The 22,210-nt window shown below is 42.2% G+C and overlaps 1 protein-coding gene across 1 annotated transcript in view; it reads left to right on the forward strand.

Annotated features, from left to right (window-relative positions):
- Positions 1-467: 467 nt before the first annotated feature.
- The window catches only part of LOC110523938 (SH2 domain-containing protein 3C), an 84,312-nt gene continuing 62,569 nt past the window's right edge, over positions 468-22,210 (forward strand). Inside the window, exons 1-3 of the mRNA XM_090235018.1 lie at positions 468-829; positions 6,285-6,965; positions 13,572-13,791. Coding sequence (XP_090091144.1) covers positions 808-829; positions 6,285-6,965; positions 13,572-13,791 — 923 coding nt within the window. The 5' untranslated portion in view covers positions 468-807. The remainder of the gene's footprint in view (positions 830-6,284; positions 6,966-13,571; positions 13,792-22,210) is intronic.

A 22,210-nucleotide genomic window follows, 5' to 3' on the forward strand; every position in this document is an offset into this window, starting at 1 on the left:
ACAAATACTTTAATGTTTTTGGTTGTTGTTGCATGCTGATGCTTTTCACTGTCATAGACAGTCTGTGGGGCATGCCTTTCCTCATATCATTCATTGGTCTCCCTGTTCATAGTATAACTTCACTGCATGGAAATCTGTGTTCGTAAGTGTCAGATTGATGGGCCTAGAATCAGATATACTGTAGCCATCTCGTATGTACAAACGGTCCCTCAACAATTCACTAGTGGTCCCAGACTCCCGGGGGAAAATAACAACAACAGCTCAGAGATATGATATCAGACCAGAGATCTGATAGGCAGCTGGGGCTTTCAGTTTCATTAAGGAATCATTCATTATTAACTTCAGTCTGTGGGAAAAGGTCTCACATGCAGGCAGCACTATCAGCCTCTGTCAGGCGCTGTCTGTTACATGCAGGGAGGGCCGGTTGTCTGCACCTAAGATTAGCACACACACACACACACACACACACACACACACCGCTGCACTACTTCTGTATAGCCACAATACAGTGACATGCTACAGGCTCCTCTACTCTCACCTCCCTGTTACCTACTCCCCACTGGCTAACACAGGAAGCACAGAGGCCTGTCTACACCGCTTCTTCTGCGTGCATACATTTACACATCTGTTCTTGTGGAGCGGAACTGAACTGAACTGTGGCTAGATAGAGAAGAGGTTGGTCGGTTTAAAGGAGTGGTTGGTTCCTGCTCTTAAAGACAGTCTACTTGGCACTGGAGATCGAGTAGCTCTCTTCACCCCCACAGTCAGATAGTCAGTAAGCCTGAAGTTGGACCTCACAGCCTCACCATGAGCGGAAAACGGAAACTGAGTGAGTAGCCTACTACGGTGTGTGTGGAGTACCACTTCAGTGTGTGTGTGTGTGGTTGGAGGCTGAGGATTCACGTTCATCATTAACTAAATGCACCTCTCTTACAATTACGTCATGCTAGTGACCGTAGTAATGCGATATCTGTGTTTGAGCAACCTGCCATTCGTCTCACTGGTCTCATGCAAATAAAGCTTTAGACAGTATAACACAAAAAAAAATATCTACAGTGTAATATCTATCTTTTTAGGCTGACCTAGATACAGGCTTCTTTCTGATGAATAAATTAAGAGGGACATAGTAAATAATGCACTTCTGATCTAGCTGAAGGGTGTGCTACAGCTGCTAGCCTACACCATTGCAATAACGTGAGTCATGACTATAGACTATGTACATGCATGACAACACCATAGACATCATATACTAAAGCAATAAGGCACGAGGTGCTGTGGTATATGGCCAATATACCACGGCTTAGGGCTGTTCTTAGTCACGACCCAACGCGTAGTGCCTGGATACAGCCCTTAGCTGTGGTATATTGGCCATATACCACAAACCCCAGAGGTGCCTTATTATTATAATAAATTGGTTACCAACGTATTTAGAGCAGTAAAAATACATATTTTGTCATAGCCGTGGTATACGGTCTGTTATAAGCTGATTGGCTGACAGCCGTGGTATATGAGACCGTAGACCACGGGTATGACAAAACTTTTATTTTTACTGCTCTAACTATGTTGGTAACCAGTTTATAATAGCAATAAGTCATCTCGGGGGTTTGCGATATATGGCCAACATACCACGGCTAAGGGCTGTGTCCAGGCACTCCGCGTTGCGTTGTGCTTGAGAACAGCCCTTAGCTGTGGTATATTGGCCATATACCACACCTCCTCTGGCCTTATTGCTTAAATGTACCACGGCTGTCAACCAATCAGCATTCAGGGCTCGAACCACCCAGTTTATATTGTATTAGAATGTATACGCTATATACATGTATATGATAGGCTATTATTGGTCTTAGGTCCTGACCTCAGCCTGGTTTAAGGCAGAAATTAGGTTCATTTTTGTACTTCACTGAGGGGAAGAGGAGGAGGAGGAGGAAGTGTGAAAATACCACACATGCGCACACACCGCAGGACTTCCAAGATAGATGCAGCAGTAGCACGCACAGGAAACAGTTCAGTTTCATCGGTTAACTGTTCCCTTTGAATGTGCTTCACTCTACAGTGTACATAGATAATATGGACGACGTCACAGCTACAAAAGTTTCCTTTAGTGGTATTACAGGCTTTGGTTTTTCTGTTAATATTTCGAGGTTGGACATTAGCACGTTAGCACATTGGGCGCGCCGATTGGTGTCATCTCGCTTCTCGTTAGTCAGAAGGTGTTTCACCTGTGCTGTCCCAGGTGATATTTAAGAGTGGCTGGACCAGTGCTCCAGTTGTGTTGAGAGATGTGAAGGGTTAACACCTTTAGTTGGCTCTCACTATTTGATTTATATAAATAACATTAAAATCTATTCTTTATCTGATCTTCCTGTTTTCATTTTCTCCACTTTTTTTTTTTGCTTCCTGTCTTTAAGTAAGGTGTGGGTTTGTATTTTGTTTGTCTCTTCTTGAGCAAATTTAGTGGGCGCTCAGAGTGGGTGTCTTTTATGTCCCAGTTGTTGTTGCTAGTCAGCTTTCAGTGGACAACCTCCTTGTGTGTCTTTCAGAACCCCTCCTAGAACCCCCACCTGTTTAATTTTGGTTGTTGTCAGTGACTATTTTTTTAAAGTTTTTTTAGTTTCTTGCTGGGCAACGTAATTGTGGCCACTGCCTCTTTGATGACAAAAGAAAGACAAAATGTGTAGTTTCTGTTTCATCCTCTTATCCAGTACAGTGCTGACTGCCCTGTCCCTTCAGAGTCTATGTTATTATATTTAGTTCTGGTGGTTCTGTCTGAATCCGAGTTCTCTCGGTAAATGGTCTTTATACAGAAACAATAGAGAAAGTCTATAGAACAATTACTTTGAAAGTATTGGAGCCTACTGTAGCCTCACTTTCTGAAATCACAGGTATAAAAAAGCAGGCTAACTAAGAGATACAACAAGGCCTTACATTCCCCATCACCACTGGGTCGTCATCATCATCATCATCATGTGACGTGCCTATCATCACGTGAGATGTTTTCCCTCCATTTCCCCCCACACAAACGGACTAATTGTGTGCAACAAACATTGTTAATTACCCTTGCAAACCTATGGCTAATCCTATTGCTAATCACTTCAAACATTATGCTTTTGTTCCTGTAAAATAACAAATGTCAGTCTGGTAATCAAGGTTATTATAGTTTTGTTTTTTATGTTCGTTTTTTTTCTTTTTTCTTCGTTTTTCGATCTTTATTTGAAATTCAGTTTAGTTTCTTATTTGTGTTTATCTCTGTTTGAAAAGTCAAACTGTTCTAGTCACCACACCGTTGTGAACTGGCTCGCCGGTAAATTCACGACTTTATTAAAATTAAAATGTTATTTGTCACATACACGTGTTTAGCAGATGTTATTGCGGGTGTAGCGAAATGCTTGTGTTTCTTGCTCCAACAGTGCAGTAATATTGAACAAGTACAATCTAACAATACACACAATCTAAAGTAAAGGAATGGAATTAAGAATATATAAATATTTGGATGAGCAATGTCAAAGCCGCATTGACTAAGATACAGTCGAATAGGATAGAATACATGAGATGAGTAATGCAAAATATGTAAACATTATTAAAGTGACTAGTGTTCCAGTCATTAGTTAAAGTGGCCAGTGATTTCAAGTCTATGTATATAGGTCAGCAGCCTCTAATGATATGTGCTATCTGGAGTCCTTGGGATGTCCCTACCCCATTGAGGTTTACATTTATATTTATTTTATTTAACCTCTATTTGATCAGGGAGTCATACGGAGACCAAGGTCTCTTTTACAGAGGATCCCTGATATACATAAATGACCGAAAATACACACATCAAAATATAAATAAGAAATGCAAGCAGAAAGAAAAACACAGTCTTAAAAAACAAACCCATTCGTCAGGAATAAGGGTCTCAATCAGCATAAGGGCCTGTAATCGAACCCACAAATACTGATACTCCAGATACTCAACTAGTCTAAATAAGGCCAGGTTTGATTGCTTCCTTAATTAGCACAACAGTTTTCAGCTCTGCTAACATAATTGCAAAAGGGTTTTCTAATGATCAATTAGCCTTTAAAAATGATAAACTTATTAGCTAACACAACGTGCCATTGGATTACAGGAGTGATGGTTGCTGATAATGGGCCTCTGTACGCCTATGTAGATATTCCATTCAATATCAGCCGTTCCCAGCTACAATAGTCACTTACAACACTAATACAACATGTATTTCTGATCAATTTGATGTTATTTTAATGGACAACAAATGTGCTTTTCTTTCAAAAACAAGGACATTTCTTAGTGACCCCAAACTTTTGAACGGTAGTGTATATTTTTTGTAAATGTTTTTTTTCTTCAGGATATTGGAGATTTTCCCGTTACTCCATTTTCATATCAGGTGACTCCACATGGGGTCGCTGCCCCTAGTTTTGGAACCGCTGCACTAACAAATATAGTCATGGGAGGTAACTCTACAATTCACTCGAAAGGCTTTAACCTCCTAAAAGTCTAAACCTTTTGGGGGGAGGGGGGTGGGTTCTACTAAGCTAGGAATTGTTTTAAGAGGGTCATACCATGGATAATTCCATTATCTGATTTAAAATGTTAGGACCTTCTGTAGCCCATAGAAACACATTGAATAGAACATTAATAAATGGCACAACAGGCAGTTTAAAAAAAAAATCATAAGGAATAAGGTTTTGAAGTGAAGTATCTTAGGTTTTTGGACACATTTAACCCCCTTTTATTTATATTTGCACAAAACTAACTCGAATAATTCCATACATTTTTTTTCAACCTGTACCTTCAGAGGTGTCCCATTACACTTGTGGGGCTCTTATAGCAAAACGGAGAGCACCATCGTGTTCACGAGAGTCTCGTCTTAGAGTGGTCATATTAGTTAGTAGGCCAAACCGCTCGGACGCTACAGACGTTTTCGTGAGAAGATAGATTTTCAGAATGTCTCCTGATCTGACAAACAGCACTGTATCTCTGCTACTTTTCACCGCAGCTGCGGAGGGCCAATATAGGCGGATTGAGACGCAGCCCATGCGAAACAGATATCTCTTGTTTAAACTGATGGATTTTGATTCGTAAAAAAAATATATGTTACTTAGGCACGGGTGCGTCAATAGACTCTTATTAACTAAGCAGTGTGTTAAGTTGACACTGGTTCCAGTGTGCATACGGTCCCAATTTTTCAGTGTTGATTTAACACTGGAGAATTTGCTGTGAATATGCTATTTTTATCTCGCTCGAGTTGTTTTGATTATTAATTTGCTATCACAAAAGGGGTCCCCGTTTTTTGGGAGTGGTCTGAGTGGGGAAGGAAAAACTGAAAACTAGCTGTTATTGGCAGAGAGGTTTGAAACTCTTTCTTATTGGTCTATTAAATATTTTACCCCCTGGCGATGTCACCATGCAGGCCAAAACTCCATCCAACCAAAACAGGCAGGAATTTCAGGCGGTCACAATTAAAGGGCAATACAATTTCACAGTATTATTCTAACCTCATAGTGTGGAAATATTTATAAAACAAAAAGGCAAATCAAATTTAACTGCACTGGGCCTTTAAGTCATTGTTGCCATGTGGATCTGGAGTTGTGTTTGCAAAAAATGTACAGTCTTCAGAATCATCTGCACTGTAAATAGACTAAATAGCCTACCACCTATTTTGCATTTGATATACTGTCTCTGTCTCAACTGTTGCTGCTCCACACCAACTAAATAGGCTGCTAGTGCTGGGTCCCCTGTCTTAACACATCACCTTCCTCAATATTCAATTGAAATATTTTTTTCAAAAGAACGAGTTAGCTCCTACACCTAAGACAAGCGCTTTCCGTTCCTGCCCAGTGTTTATGTATTGTTCCCCTGGACCCCGAGAGGCTGTTCTGGCTCTCCCACCAACTCTCAATCTGACCATGTTATACTGTTAACTTTGAACAGCTTGACGTTTCTGAAGAAAAAAACAACTAAACATGCCAGCAGTCACCTCTTGCACTCCAACAACCCAGCCCAGGGGGTCAGGTTCCAAACATTCTAGAACACACTCAACATTCTAGAACACGTAAACAGTGTATAAAACCAATAATGTGAGAAAAGCAAAGACCTCAGACTATATTAAAAAAAGAGATTAAAACATTAAGAACTGATTGCTGACATGCAAAACATTTTGGGACTATACATCGACAATGGATTAACGAAACAAATACCAAATGTTTTTGAGTGGAATTTTATTTGAAGAGCATTCCATGGTACTACTGTAAATGTATGACACATTATCTGTCTGTTTCCCTCAACAGGTTTAAAGTGGTTTGGAATTCTCCCTAACTTCTCCTTCCGTCGCAGCTCATTGTCTGACAAATTCGACTCCAAGTCCTCCTCCGCCGAGCCTGATGGGGCTGTGGAGACGTTTTTTAACGACATGGATATGATGCATCCATGCACATCCAGCTCCAGCGACAACTACACCCACATGGGCACCTTTCCCCGCTTCCTCCTCAGGAAGAGAGACAAGAGTGGGAATTCTGGGAAGAGAGAGACCAAGAAGATCAAGGAGAAGACCGGGGCAAGGCTGGGCAGGAGTCAGAGCCAGCGGCCGGCAGGGGACCATGTGTGTAGCTCTCACCTGCTCATGGCACAATCCAGCCGGCCTGGCTCCAGAAAGGACCAGCCTCTCTCACCTTTATCCACCCAGGCTGGTCCTGGTCCAAGGCCCCAACGGGACCAAGGGCTGCCTCCCATCCCCAGAGGAGGATCACTCGATAGGAATGAACACGGAGACCCACAGGCCCACTGTGAGGAAGAAGAACCACACCAAGGGCAGCTTATGTCAGCTCAGGATGTGGGGTCTAGTACCTCTAACGCCCCGCCGCTCACTTGTGAAGACGTCTCCAAAGAACGCGCATTCACCACTGATCAGGGTGCATCTTCAGATACAGCTTCAACTGGTGGGGCTAGAAGGAACCTTGCTACTGTTCCTGGTCAGTCTGATTCCGTCTCATCATAGAGCCAGGGCTGTAACATGCACCTGTTATCCATCAATAATGATAAGCCCGGGGCCATTGCAGTGCTAGCTGTGCCAATAGAGAGCCTGGTTCGAGTCCATGTTCTGTCGCAGCCGGCCACGACTGGGAGACCCATGGGGCGGTGCACAATTGGCCCAGCATCGTCCGGGATTGGGAGGATTTGTCCGGCAGGGATGTTCTTGTCCCATCGCGCACTAGCGACTCCTGTGGCGGGCCGGGCGCAATGCACACTGACACGGTAGCCAGATGTACGGTGTTTCCTTCGAAACATTGATGAAGGCTGGCTTCTAGGTTAAGCGGGCATTGTGTCAAGAAGCAGTGTGGCTTGGCCTGGGTTGTGTTTCGGAGGAGGCACGGCTCTCGACTTTCGCCTCTCCCGAGTCCGTACGGGAGTTGCAGCAATGGGACAAGACTGTAAACTACCAATTGGATACCACTATTTACTAAAAATAGGAAAGCACCCTTTGATGGCCTGTTCTGAGTGATCTGAAGGAGAAAATTGTGTTTGAAAAAATACAATGCTATTTTTCAAAGAACAAGTTAACTACTGACTTTCAGCATGCATATAGGGAAGGATACTCAACTTACAGTATACTGCACTGACTCAGATGACTGATTCATTTAAGTTGTATTTTTCAAATAACATTTAATTTGTAACACGCGCCGAATACAACAGGTATTAGTGAAATGCTTTCTTACAAGCCCTTAACCAACAATGCAGTTAAGAAAAATACCCTCCCAAAAAAGTCATAATTAAAGAGCAGCAGTAAAACAACAATAGCAAGGCTATATAAAGGGGGTACCAGTACAGAGTCAATGTGCGGGGGCACCGGTTAGTTGAGGTAATTGAAGTCATATGTACATGTAGGTAGAGTTATTAAAGTTACTGTGCATAGATAATAAACAGAGTAGCAGCGGTGTAAAAGAGGGGGCAATGCAAATAGTCTGGGTAGAAATTTGATTAGATGTTCAGGAGTCTTATGACTTGGGGGTAGACTTGGCTCTCCGGTACCGCTTGCCGTGGTAGCAGAGAGAACAGTCTATGACTAGGGTGGCTGGAGTCTTTGCCAATTGTTAGGGCCTTCCTCTGACACCGCCTGGAATAGAGGTCCTGGATGGCAGGAAGCTTGGCCCCAGTGATGAACTTTGGCCATAATGACCAAATAAAATGTTATTTGTCACATACACAAGATTAGCAGATGTTAATGCGAGTGTAGCGAAATGCTTGTGCTTCTAGTTCCGACCATGTAGTAATATCTAACAAGTCATCTAACCTAAAAATTTCACAACAACTGCCTTATACACACAAGTGTAAAGGAATGAATAAGAATAAATAAAAATATATGAATGAGCGATGGCCGAACGGCATAGGCAAGATGCAGTAGATGGTATAGAGTACAGTATATACATATGAGATGAGTAATGTAGGGTATGTAAACATTATATAAAGTGGCTTTGTTTAAAGTGGCTAGTGATACATTTATTACATTAATTTTCCATTATTAAAGTGGCTAGAGATGAGTAAATATGTTGGCAGCAGCCACTCAATGTTAGTGATGGCTGTTTACCAGTCTGATGGCCTTGAGTTAGAAGCTGTTTTTCAGTCTCTCGGTCCCCGCTTTGATGCACCTGTACTGACCTCGCCTTCTGGATGATAACAGGGTGAACAGGCAGTGGCTCGGGTGGTTGTTGTCCTTGATGATCTTTTTGGCTTTCGTGTGACATTGGGTGGTGTAGGTGTCCTGGAGGGCAGGTAGTTTGCCCCCGGTGATGCGTTGTGCAGACCTCACTACCCTCTGGAGAGCCTTACGGTTATGGGCGGAGCAGTTGCCATACCAGGCAGTGATACAGCCCGACAGGATGCTCTTGACTGTGCATCTGTAAAAGTTTGTGAGTGTTTTTGGTGACAAGACACATTTCTTCAGCCTCCTTCAGCCACCCACACCACGCTGTCTGTGTGGGTGGACCATTTCAGTTTGTCTGTGATGTGTACGCCGAGGAATTTAAAACTTTCCACCCTCTCCACTACTGTCCTGTCGATGTGGATAGGGGGCTGCTCCGTCTGCTGTTTCCTGAAGTCCACGATCATCTGTTTTGTTGACGTTGAGTGTGAGGTTATTTTCCTGACACCACACTCCGAGAGCACTCACCTCCTCCCTGTAGGCCGTCTCGTCGTTGTTGGTAATCAAGCCTACCACTGTAGTCTGCAAACTTGATGATTGATTTGGAGGCGTGCATGGCCACGCAGTCATGGGTGAACAGGGAGTACTGGAGAGGGCTGAGAACGCACCCTTGTGGGGCCCCAGTGTTGAGGATCAGCGTGGTGGAGATGTTGTTACCTACCCTCACCACCTGGGGGCGGCCCGTCTGGAAGTCCAGGACCCAGTTGCACAGGGTGGGGTCGAGATCCACGGTCTCAAGCTTAATGACGAGTTTGGAGGGTACTATGGTGTTAAATGCTGATCTGTAGTCGATGAACAGCATTCTTACATAGTTATTCCTCTTGTCCAGATGGGTTAGGGCAGTGTACAGTGCGATTGCGTCGTCTGTGGACCTATTGGGGCGGTTAACAAATTGGAGTGGGTCTAGGATGTCAGGTAGGGTGGAGGTGATATGGTCCTTGACTAGTCTCTCAAAGCACTTCATGATGACGGAAGTGAGTGCTACGGGGCGGTAGTCATTTAGCTCAGTTACCTTAGCTTTCTTGGGAACAGGAACAATGGTGGCCCTCTTGAAGCATGTGGGAACTGCAGACTGGGATAAAGATTGATTGAATATGTCCGTAAACACACCAGCCAGCTGGTCTGCGCATGCTCTGAGGATGCGGCTGGGGATGCCGTCTGGGCCTGCAGCCTTGCATTTAAATGTTTTACTCACATTGGCTGCAGTGAAGGAGAGCCAGCATGTCAAGTGGCACTGTATTGTCCTCAAAGCGAGCAAAGAAGTTGTTTTGTCTGTCTGTGATACGAGAATTCTGTTCTCAACGTTCATAAACCCAATTCAATTCACTACTCAGCCTGAAACCCAGAATATGTAAGAAACTGGTTGAAAAGAATCAGACGGAGGCCCAGCTACGATAGTCAGTAAGTTTATTTACGAGAGCGCGCTGCTCTGTTGTACAAGACAATTAATTTTATACTGGCTTCTCACACACACCAATTCACACTAACATACGCACACACATTCACACTAACATACGCACACACATTTCCTGCTACCAAGTCGACAAAGATTAGGGGATTCCGTGAGACTTACTCCTCCTCCTCCCTCAAGATAGAGAGACTCTGGGAAGTACTCTCAGTGGCCCTAGCCAAGGTCAGCACTGAATCTTGCTCAGACAGAACGTTCTGGTCTGTTTTTAAGATACTATTATAGACATATTGTACAGACTATGGTTATACATAATTCTAATCAATTTCATTCATATGGCTTCAGGGTGGAATATTCTAGTCATTCATATTCATATCATTCATATAGTCATTCATATAAATTCCATCAACAGTCTGGGAGCACGACATCGTGGTCCGCAATGGGGCTGGTCTTTCTTTAGTAGTCTGTGATTGACTGTAGACCCTGCCACATACCTCTCGTGTCTGAGCCGCTGAATTGCGACTCTACTTTGTCTCTATACTGACGCTTAGCTTGTTTGATTGCCTTGCGGAGGGAATAGCTACACTGTTTGTATTCGGTCATGTTTCTGGTCACCTTGCCATGATTAAAAGCAGTGGTTCGTGCTTTCAGTTTTTCTCGAATGCTGCCATCAATCCACAGTTTCTGGTTGGGGAATATTTTAATTGACGCTGTGGGTACAACATCACTGATGCACTTGCTAATAAACTCGCTCACCGAATCAGCATATTCATCAATGTTGTTGTTCGACGCAATGCGGAACATATCCCAGTCCAGGTGATTGAAGCAATCTTGAAGCGTGGAATCCGATTGGTCGGACGAGCGTTGAACAGACATGAGCGCGGGTGTTTCCTGTTTTAGTTTCTGTCTATAGGCTGGGAGCAACAAAATGGAGTCATGGTCAGCTTTTCCGAAAGGAGGGCGGGGGAGGCCTTATATGCATCGCGGATGTTAGAATAACAATGATCCAGGGTTTTGCCAGCCCAGGTTGCGCAGTCGATATGCTGATAGAATTTTGCAAGCCTTGTTTTCAGATTAGCCTTGTTAAAATCCCAAGCTACAATAAATGCAGCCTCAGGATATGTGGTTTCCAGTTTACATTGAGTCGAATGAAGTTCTTTCAGGGTCTGCTGTGATTATGATCGAAGAGAATTCTCTTGGTAGATAATGCGGTAGGCATTTGATTGTGAGGAATTCTAAGTCAGGTGAACAAAAGGACTTGAGTTCCTGTATGTTGTTATGATCACACCACGTCTTGTTAATCATAAGGCATACAACCTTCTTACCAGAGAGATGCTTGTTTCTGTCGGCGCGATGCATGAAGAAACCAGGTAGCTGTACCGACTCCGATAGCGTGTCTCGAGTGAGCCATGTTTCCATGAAACAAAGAACATTAGTCTCTGATGTCTCTCTGGAAGTCAACCCTTGCTCGAATTTCGTCTACCTTGTTGTCAAGAGACTGGACATTGGTGAGTAGTATGCTCGGGAGCGGTGCGCGACGTGCCCATCTATGGAGCCTGACCAGAAGACCGCTCCGTCTGCCCCTTTTACGGCGACATTGTTTTGGGTCGCCGGCTGGGATCCAATCTATTGTCCTGGGTGGGGGGCCAAACAGAGGATCCGCTTCGGGAAAGTCGTATTCCTGGTCGTAATGTTGGTGAGTTGACGTTGTTCTTATATCCAATAGTTCCTCCCGACTGTATGTAATAAAACCCAAGATTTCCTGGGGTAACAATGTAAGAAATAACATAAAAAAACAAAATACTGCATAGTTTCCTAGGAATGCGAAGCGAGGCGGCCATCTCTGTCAGCGCCGGAAGTTAACACCATCGTTATGTTTGGAGGAAAAAGGGGGAGGCTTGCAAGCCAAAGAACACCATCCCAACTGTGAAGCACGGGGGTGGCAGCATCATGTTGTGGGGGTACTTTGCTGCAGGAGGGACTGGTGCACTTCACAAAATAGATGGCAACATGAGGAAGGAAAAATATGTAGATATATTGAAGCAACTTCTCAAAAACTTATCAGGAAGTTAAAGCTTGGTCGTAAATGTGTCTTCCAAATGGATATAATGGTGATCCTAATTTTTACTAGGATTAATGTCAGGAATAGTGAAAACATTAATGTCAAGGAATAGTGAAAAACTGAGTTTAAATGTATTTGGCTAAGGTGTATGTAAACTTCTGACTTCAACTGTACATGTACACCTCACCAGACACGCCACAATGGGTTTCTTCATGGTACCCAAACCAAAAACGAATGTAATGCGTCCATCAGGTATGTATAAAACCATGTCATCGTGGAATGCTCTGCCACCAGAGGTTATTCAGGCAAAAAGCAAGTTTAGCTTTAAAAAAACAGATAAACATCTTGTATCACAGCGCCTCTCCTCTTTCTAAAGATCTAATTTAACTGTACGGTATATAGGTACACTCAACAAAAATATCAACGCAACATGTAAAGTGTTAGTCCCATGTTTCATGAGCTGAAATTAAAGATCCCAGATGTATTTTTCTCCACGCGCACCAAAGCTTATTTCTCTCAACTTTTGTGCACAAATTTGTTTACATCCCTGTTAGTGAGCATTTCTCATTTTCCTAGATAATCCATCCACCTGATAGGTGTGGCATATCAATAAACTGATTAAACAGCTGATGAATCTGTGGGTTTGCACAACTGAAGAATTTCTGCACAAACTGTCAGAAACCGTCTCAGGGAAGCTCATCCGCCACCATCACCTTATGTTTCAGCATAATAATGCACGGCCCCACGTCACAAAGATCTGTACACAATTCCTGGAAGTTGAAAATGTCCAGTTCTTCCATGGCCTGCATACTCACCAAACATGTCACCCATTGAGCATGTTTGAGATGCTCTGGATCGGCGTGTTCCAGTTCCCGCCAATATCCTGCAACTTCGCACAGCCATTGAAGAGGAGTGGGACAACATTCCACAGGCCACAATCAACAGCCTGATCAACTTTATGCAACATAGATGTGTCGTGCTTCATGAGGCAATTGGTGGTCACACCAGATACTGACTGGTTTTCTGATCCACACCCCTATATTTTTTAAAAAGGTATCTGTGACCAACAGATGCATATCTGTATTCCCAGTCATGTGAAATCCCTCGATAAAGGCCTAATTAATTTACTTAAATTTACTGATTTCCTGTAACTCAGTAAAATCTTTGAAATTGTTGCTTGTTGCGTTTATATTTTTGTTTAGTGTATATGAATAGTGTTAAAATAGTATTTTTGTTGTCTCTCGGTGTCTTACCAATATATAACTTTTATTTAGGATTTAATGTAATATCTTATGATGTTCTTGTTCTGTACTTTGTCATGTAATTTTACATTTTATGTGGACCCCAGGAAGAGTATCTGCACATGCAGTAGCTAATGGGGATCCTAATAAACTAAACTATCCACACAGAGCCACCTCCAACCCCCAAGCTTCTAAAGAAAACCTTGCAGCAGCCTGGGACCCTTGTCACTCATCAGATCGAGGAGGGCCTCCCCATGAAGAGAGCCGATAACCTGGGTACAGACAGTAACTCCAGCCCCCTGCCTGAGAGGGCCTCCAGTGGTTCTACTGATAGAGACCTGGGAGAGGGCCTTCAGAGGGAAAGCCAGGCTGTTAAACCTGTGGACAGGTAAGGTTTATTATTTTATTGAATATCAACCATAACTGTCTTTTTGGATGTGGAAAAACTACTACAGCTGACTACTGATTCCTAATTGATTACTGTCTATCTCTTGTGTAGATCAAACATATAGAACTCTATTATCTGTGATATATACACTTCTAAGATGTCTGGATGCCTCTGTACAGACTACAGACAGGCTGATGCCTAAGCTCCCCTGGCCTTTGAAAGAAAATAGTGTGTCTTTCTGTCCGAGGACATTCTGCATTCTTCAGGATGTCACTCCTTTACAGGAAGGCCTATAGGAGAATACAAATATCACAGAGTTCAAGTTCTAACCTATCCAAAACTTACTTTTGAGACAATGGCAAAATATGTCTCAAGCTTGTATGGATCATTAGTAAAAGTGTTGCAAAAGTGACACGGGTATAGCAGCATTACTATAGCAGCAATCTTCTAAGATGCGCAGCACGACTGCAGTAAAGAGGTCCTGGAATGCAACCAGTGACGCAAAGGGTGGTGCCATCATCTCGAGCATCCTCCGTTCACTATTCAAACCCCGATTCCCAACAGCCGGCCAGTTCACTTGCGGCAAGTTGCCGGTGAACAGACATTCAGAAGGGAATTGATTCGTGTGCAGCAGATCTCAGCAGTGCTTCTACACCTTGCTGTTTGGGGTTTTAGGCTGGGTTTCTGTACAGCACTTTGAGATATCAGCTGATGTACGAAGGGCTATATAAATACATTTGATTTGATTTGATCTCTTTACTGACCATGGTTGGGTGAGAAAATCGTGGGCCCTTTTTCAATTTGCAAAAAGGTAAAGAATAGCATTAAATAACTCTTAGGCGATAACTTGGCTTGAACCACTTAATTTGTTGTATAAGTCAATGACATCGCTTCATTTCTGTGACGTCTTTGTCTAGTGCAGGTATTCCCAAACTGGGGTACGCGCAATGCCGTCGGGGGTATCCCCCCCAAAAAATGTACATTTTCAAACAGTCCATTTTATATTTTCCAATGGGGCTATACATTTAGGTGAGTTTTTTTCTCTTGCCTGAGTAGCCTCGTTTCATTGCCAAAAATAACATGAATTAAAACGTCTTAGGGATAGGGGGAAGTATTTTCACGTCCGGATGAAAAGCGTGCCCAAAGTAAACAGCCTGTTACTCAGGCTCAGAAGCGAGGATATGCATATTATTAGTAGATTTGGATAGAGAAGTTTCCAAAACTGTTTGATAATGTCTGTGAGTATAACAGAACTGATTTGGCAGGCAACATTTTTTTGAGGTCAATCTGTTTTCCATTTGTTTTCTATGGTAAGCCCTTTTTAATAGGAATCTGCTTGCAGTTTCTATGGCTTCCACTATATGTCAACAGTTTTTAGAAATTGTTTGATGTTTTTCTTTTGAGAAATGAAAAAGTAGCCCTGTTCTTTGCACGTGTCACTCCAGGTGGACTCAAGTCTTTTGGTGCGCGTGACCTGGAAAGCGCTTCACTTTGTTTTCGTCCGGTATTGAACATAGTTTATCCCGTCTTAAATTTGATCGATTATTTACGTTTTAGGATACCTAAATTTGGATTAGGAACCTTGTTTGAAATGTTTGGACCAAGTTTACAGGTAGCTTCTTAGTCACTTTGTAGTCATGTTGGGCGAGTTGGAACTGGTGTATTTTCTGAATCAAACGCGCCAAATAAATAGACATTTTGGGGATATAAAGAAGGATATAGCCAAACGTAGCTGCTCTTCTTTGGTATCTTTTACCGATGGCACAAAAGACATGACAGAGAGACATAGTGGAGTGGTATCGCGCGTGCAACAGTTTCTCCCGAAGCCACTTGGGTACACCGAGAGGCTCTTGCTGCCAACGGAATGCTTGCTTTATGCAAAATCTACAATGGAATGGTTCAAAAATAAACATATCCAGGTGTTAAAATGGCCAAGTCAAAGTCCAGACCTGAATCCAATCGAGAATCTGTGGAAAGAACTGAAAACTGCTGTTCACAAATGCTCTCCATCCAACCTCACTGAGCTCGAGCTGTTTTGCAAGGAGGAATGGGAAAAAATGTCAGTCTCTCGATGTGCAAAACTGATAGAGACATACTCCAAGCGACTTACAGCTGTAATCGCAGCAAAAGGTGGCGCTACAAAGTATTAACTTAAGGGGGCTGAATAATTTTGCACGCCTAATTTTTCAGTTTTTGATTTGTTAAAAAAGTTTGAAATATCCAATAAATGTCGTTCCACTTCATGATTGTGTCCCACTTGTTGTTGATTCTTCACAAAAAAATACAGTTTTATATCTTTGTTTGAAGCCTGAAATGTGGCAAAAGGTCGCAAAGTTCAAGGGGGCCGAATACTTTCGCAAGGCACTGTATCTGCATCCTTTCAAGCACACCCTTCTCATTAACCTGTGGTGAGTTACTCAAAATGTTCGATGAACAAATACGTTTTTTTTTAATGTAAGATGGTTAAATAAAGAGCAAAATGATTGATTATTATTATTTGTGCCCTGGTCCTATAAGAGCTCTTTGTCACTTCCCACAAGCCGGGTTGTGACAAACTCACACTCGTTCTTATGTTTAATAAATGTATTGTATAGTGTGTGTGTTGCAGGCTTACAATGATGGCAAAAAAAAACATTTGGGAGTGCGCTGACCCTGGTGCTAGACGGGGTATACAGCTGGAGGTTGAATGTTTGAAGGGGTACGAGACAATAACAAGTTTGGGAACCACTGGTCTAGTGAGTCTAATGCAAGGCTGTTGAGCGAATTGTTTTATCATTAGGCTTGACACAGAGAGCCCCCTTATTGTCAGAATCAATCTCTGCTCCTTATTAAGGGTATTTTTGGTGTGTGTGTGCGTACGTGTGTAAATGTGAGGATGTCAATGTGAGGATGTCACTGACACTATGTGAGAGAGGAAATGGGTTGGGGGGCAGGCCTGGGTGATAGTCTGGCTGTCATGTTGTGTCTATCAGGCTCTGAGGGGTCTGGAACTTGTCCCAGTGACTTTTCACTGGTTATAGTCTACTCAACTTCCATGTCTGAGGCGTGATAGTGCTGTGATTTACTACATGGATCGTGTTACACAGGGTGTGTGTGTGTGTGTGCAGGGGTGAATTTAATGATAAGTCCCAGGCATAGGCCATTTTGAGGCACTGCCGTTGTCTGTTTAACACAATCAAGCTTTCTCAACGGGCCTGGATCCACGAGGGAGCAAAAGGTGGCTTGTGCCCCCTCAGTTTTAGTTTTATGTCCCTATATAAGAATAGCAATACAGTTCACATGATTGAGTGACAAGTTTGTGCAGAATCTTTATCTCCGCTGCGCGGTGTCATGACAATAAACAGAGTGCTGAGCTCTACGGGGTGGCAACGCCGATCATAGACCTCCCCCCAAAAGAGCAAAAACAACTGAGGCCCTACTCTGTTATTATCTATGCATAGTCACTTTAATAACTCTACCTACATGTCCATGATACCTCAATTATCTCGACTAACCAGTGCTCCCGCACACTGTCTCTGTACCGGTACCCCCTGTATATAGCCTCACTATTGTTATTTTACTGTTGCCCTTTAATTATTTGTTACTTAAATTGTTTTAATTTTTTGTATTAAAACTGTATTGTTTATGGGCTTGTAAGTAAGCATTTCACTGTAAGGTTTCACCTGTTGTATTCGGTGCATGTGACAAAGCCATTCGGACACAGTGCAGTGCCAGTGGCACTGACACACGTCCATCGTTATTTTCAGAGGAAAAATGGGGACGCTTGCAAGCCGAAGAACACCATGTCATCTGTGATGCACATCTGCGGGAGAGACTGGTGCACTTCACAAAATAGATGGCATCATGAGGGAGGAAAATTGTGTTGATATATTGAAGCACCATCTTAAGACATCAGTCAGGAAGTTAAAGCTTGGTCTCAAATGTGTCTTCCAAATGGACAATGACTACAAGCATACTTCAAAAGTTGTGGCAAAATGGCTTAAGGACAAACAAGTAAAGGTATTGGAGTGGCCATCACAAAGCCCTGACCTCAATCCTATAGAACATTTTTGGGCAGAACTGAAAAAGCGTGTGCCAGCAAGGAGGCCTACAAACCTGACTCAGTTACACCAGCTCCGTCAGGTGGAATGGGCCAAAATTCACCCAACTTACTGTGGGAAGCTTGTGGAAGGTTACCCGAAAAGTTTGACCCAAGTTAAACAATTTAAAGGCAATACTACCAAATACTAATTGAGTGTATGTAAACTTCTGACCCACTGGGAATGTGATGAAATAAATAAAAGCTGAAATAAATCATTTTCTCTACTATTATTCTGACATTTCACATTCTTAAAATAAAGTTACGATCCTAACTGACCCTAAGACATGGAATTTCTACTAGGATTAAATGTCAGGAATTGTGAAACTGAGTTTAAATGTATTTGGCTACGGTGTATGTAAACTTCCGACTTCAACTGTAAGTACAAATCTCCAGCAACATGTGGTGGATAGTAGAGTAGGCCAGCAGGACAGAGGAGAAACGATTGAGTGTAAAAGACTGTTCTCGGATGCTGTCATTGGTGAAATGTCTGAATGATTCAGCAGAAGTAACAGCCCATTTGTGAAGGCCCTGTGTGCCCTTGACCCAGAGAGCCATGACTTTCTAATTGTAAAGAAGGTGAAACTACTGCTGGATCGAGGCAAAACAGATTTGGTGGTAGCTGAGTTTAATGTCACTTGCCAGCTCCGGCTCCAATGAGGACAAATGGACCCCACTTGATATCCTGCAACGATTCTCTGGGCCCCTCTCCACTATGCCAACTGTGCTTACTGCACTGGAAACATGGATTGACTTTTAGGTGTTCCTCATAGAAATAGATACGTGGTTGTAAATGGAACTGTACATATTGGAAACGTGTTTGTGGTAGGCTGGCATTGCTTAGTTGATTAAGTCGGTTGAATTTGATCCACAGAAGTGTAGTGGGCCATATCACAACGTGTTGCTGTACTCATGATCGGCATGGTTCTCCATGTTTGAAGCGAGCCTATAGGCCTATAGGCCTATTTGTTTGGCGAGACAGCATCTCACTGTAGTAGGCTGTGTTTGTTATTTGGATCTCCATTTGCCTTTTTGTTTACTGCGTTTGTTTACTGTTAATGTAACAAGCCTAAATATAGATTGTGTCATGCCTTCATCGATCTGATATTTTGAGTAGGTGTGTCCAAACTTTTGGCTGGTACTGTACGTACACCGAGGTCAATCACTAGCAATATTACAACAAGAAATGACACATGGATACAGTTCATGGGATAAGCAACATTTCATAAAGTTCAGAGTAATGAGTAAAAAACCTTTTGAATAGCCTGACTGTGCTGCTGTGTTTGTGTGCCAGTTGGCTCCAACAGCATGCCTTCTCTCCCCAGTACCCCTATTAATCCTTATTATATCCAGGCAGCGTGATGAAAAGGCCTTATTCTGAGCTAAACCACGAACATGAACAGACTTTGTTAACAGCAAAGAATACTATGTGTATGGAGACAAGATTAAAAGACTGTGAGGAAGACTGTGTCGAAGTAACAAACATTTATTACTAGAACAGGGGGAAGGAAAAACGACAGGTCAAGGGCAGGTTACCACATTATGCTACACTCTTAAAAAGAAAAGGTTCCTGGAGTATCCTTCAGGGGTTCTTCAAATTGAAACTGTGGGTGAACCCATATAAGTTCTTCAAAGAACCCCTTTTAACGGATCCTCAAAGAACTACCCCCCCCCCTGGTATTATTATTAATAATATGCATAGCAATAACACTATTTTAGTGGCAAAGCAGAATAAAATTAAATAAAAAATGAGGTAAACTCCCAGCAGAATCCCAAGTCCCATGTGTATATCCTCTGGCGTGTTGACTTTAATGTGTTGATGTTATCCATAGGCAGAATACATTTTTTTAAGTGCATGGTGATCGAACATGTTTCCTGTTATATTCATCAGAGGTGTAGGGAGGGTGAAGTCTGTGAATCCCCAAAAAATAGTGATTAATGATTAAGTGATTCATTAAAAAAGATGATTAACAAAACATGCACACAACAGTGTTCATACCTTGGTTTTTGTTGGTAAATATGAATTTAAAAAACTGTTTTGATAATGGTTTTCATACACATACCTTGTCCATAATGTAGAGGCCTATGGGATATTTATTGAAGAGGGATGCTAAATGTGATCTGCATGACATACCAATACCAATTGACATACCTTTGAATGTCTCATCTGTATGCCTACAGACACAAAACTTAGCAGTTCAGTCATCTGCACCCAATACAGCTAGCCTTCAACATGTTCTTATAGCCTACAGTACATATTCTTAACTCTTTGTTTATTGATATCCATTGAAATGTGTCCATTTTCTGTTTTAGAAAGATTTGCAGAAATATGAAAAGATAGACGGTATGATCATAAAACAATATCAATTTAGATCATACAAGGGACAAACCTTACCTTAAATTGAGTTGATCTTTAAATGTTTCATTTTAGTGACTGCACCGGCTGTCTTTTCAAATTCAAATCCCAATGTTTCTGTTGAGCAGTTATGTTGCAAGAACCCCCATCAACTAAAGGAGGTTCCTCAATGAACCCCAAATCCTATAGGGTTCTTGGAAGAACCTTTTGGGGGCAATTTTCTAAGAACCCTAAGGTTCTTAGAAGAACCCTTGTTGAACCCCTAATTTTGTTAGAGTGTATGTAGTTAAAACCTCTCGTTCTCTCAAACAGAATTAGTGAACATAAAAGTTAAATCAGGAGAAACGACACGGATTATCCAGTCGCAGTACATTTTAATGACCTAAAACATGACATTTCTACCTTTTTTATACATTTATTTTTTAGATTTTGTGGCATAGAGAAAGTTAAGATGTCAGACAAGGGAGGTGATATAAATAATACTCTGAGCAAAAGAGAATGTTTTGGGATTTTCACCCTCCCAGACATTATTTCCTAGAGGTCTTAATGATGAAATGGCCATGCATGTTATGTTGTAAATGTGAATATGAATTATGCCCTGTTTTTGTCTTGCGCTGTACCCAATGATTTATGAAAACTTGCTTGGTAGGTCGATGTCCTCATTGTGGTTTTACAGACATGTTTAATACGTTTTATGTACACACTTTATTCAAATATTTATTAAATGTATATTGTTATATTGGGTAGCACTTATTTGTTTTCCCTCGACTCCAACCCCATTCGATGCGTGGAACGGATGTGGGTGTGGCTACATAAGTGTGCTATTTTTTTTTAAATCACAAAAGTCCCGACGAAGGCCGTGAGGCCGATGTGTAAAGCTTGTTAAAGAGCAGTGTTACTATCAAGAACAGTGTGCGAGTTTCTTCTTTTTTCTCATTTTACTCATTAAGATTAAAATTCCTTTTGCAAGAGACCTGGCCAAAATAGCAGCACACACAGTTTCAAACATTTACAACATAAAACACAATTGCACTACAGTTTAAAAACATCCGTTGGCATATTGAACAGGCACATATGTTTTGTGAGGAGTGGTTTAACTAGGGGTCAAAACATTGATGCTCCCCCCCCCAATACATTTTCCACCATAGATTTTACCCTAGCTTTAAAACCATTCAAGGAGACAAGCTCCTGTAGTCTCAAGTCAAGGAGAATTACAGTCCTGTGAGTGTAGGCGATATTTGTCATTAGTTTGCTTGACAATGTACCGTATGTACACAGGTAAAATGGGAGCTGTGTCAGTATGACCTTTTTAGAAATAAAAATGTACCAATGACTTAGTCTCCAAAGATCTAAGGAAGGCCAGCTCACTCTCATATAGAGGGTACAGTGATGGGTGAGAGTTTTGGAGATTAATTTATGTTTGAGCGCTTCAGAGTTTGTAACAAACCTCAGCGCCCCATGGTACACAGTGTCCAGCATACAAAATGACGCTACAGGTGCATACATGTACAATGTGTCGCCATAGTCAATTACAGGCAAGAAGGTAGCGGAAACGAGTCTCTTTCTCACTTTAACAATGGTGGTCATCCATGGTAAACTGGTGACGTAAATCAAATTCGCTGTGCATGAGCGGCAGACTCTATCTGGCACAGCAGCGGGAGACATTATGAGATGTAGGTTTGTCGGTTACCAGGTCTGTACACAGCAGATAGATATTTTGTTATAGCAAGAGAAGGAACGGCTTTCTACTGTGATAAAGACCTATTGGCAGTCTGTCGGCAGTCAGATTCTTGGTGTGTTTCATGCTTAAAGTTAGTCATTTCCACTTTAAAATGTCACACTTAATTTGCACTAATGAAAGACGTGTCGACAAAATGTCCATTAATTATAATCCACATAACAATTCATATTTCCTGTTGCTGCAGGATTTTTTGTGGAATGAATGAAGCTCCGCTGTGGGGCCTAAACACAATTCCCAGTCAAGC

Source organism: Oncorhynchus mykiss, chromosome 5, assembly GCF_057628025.1.
Source record: "Oncorhynchus mykiss isolate SJ-2025 chromosome 5, ASM5762802v1, whole genome shotgun sequence".
Lineage (NCBI taxonomy): Eukaryota > Metazoa > Chordata > Actinopteri > Salmoniformes > Salmonidae > Oncorhynchus > Oncorhynchus mykiss.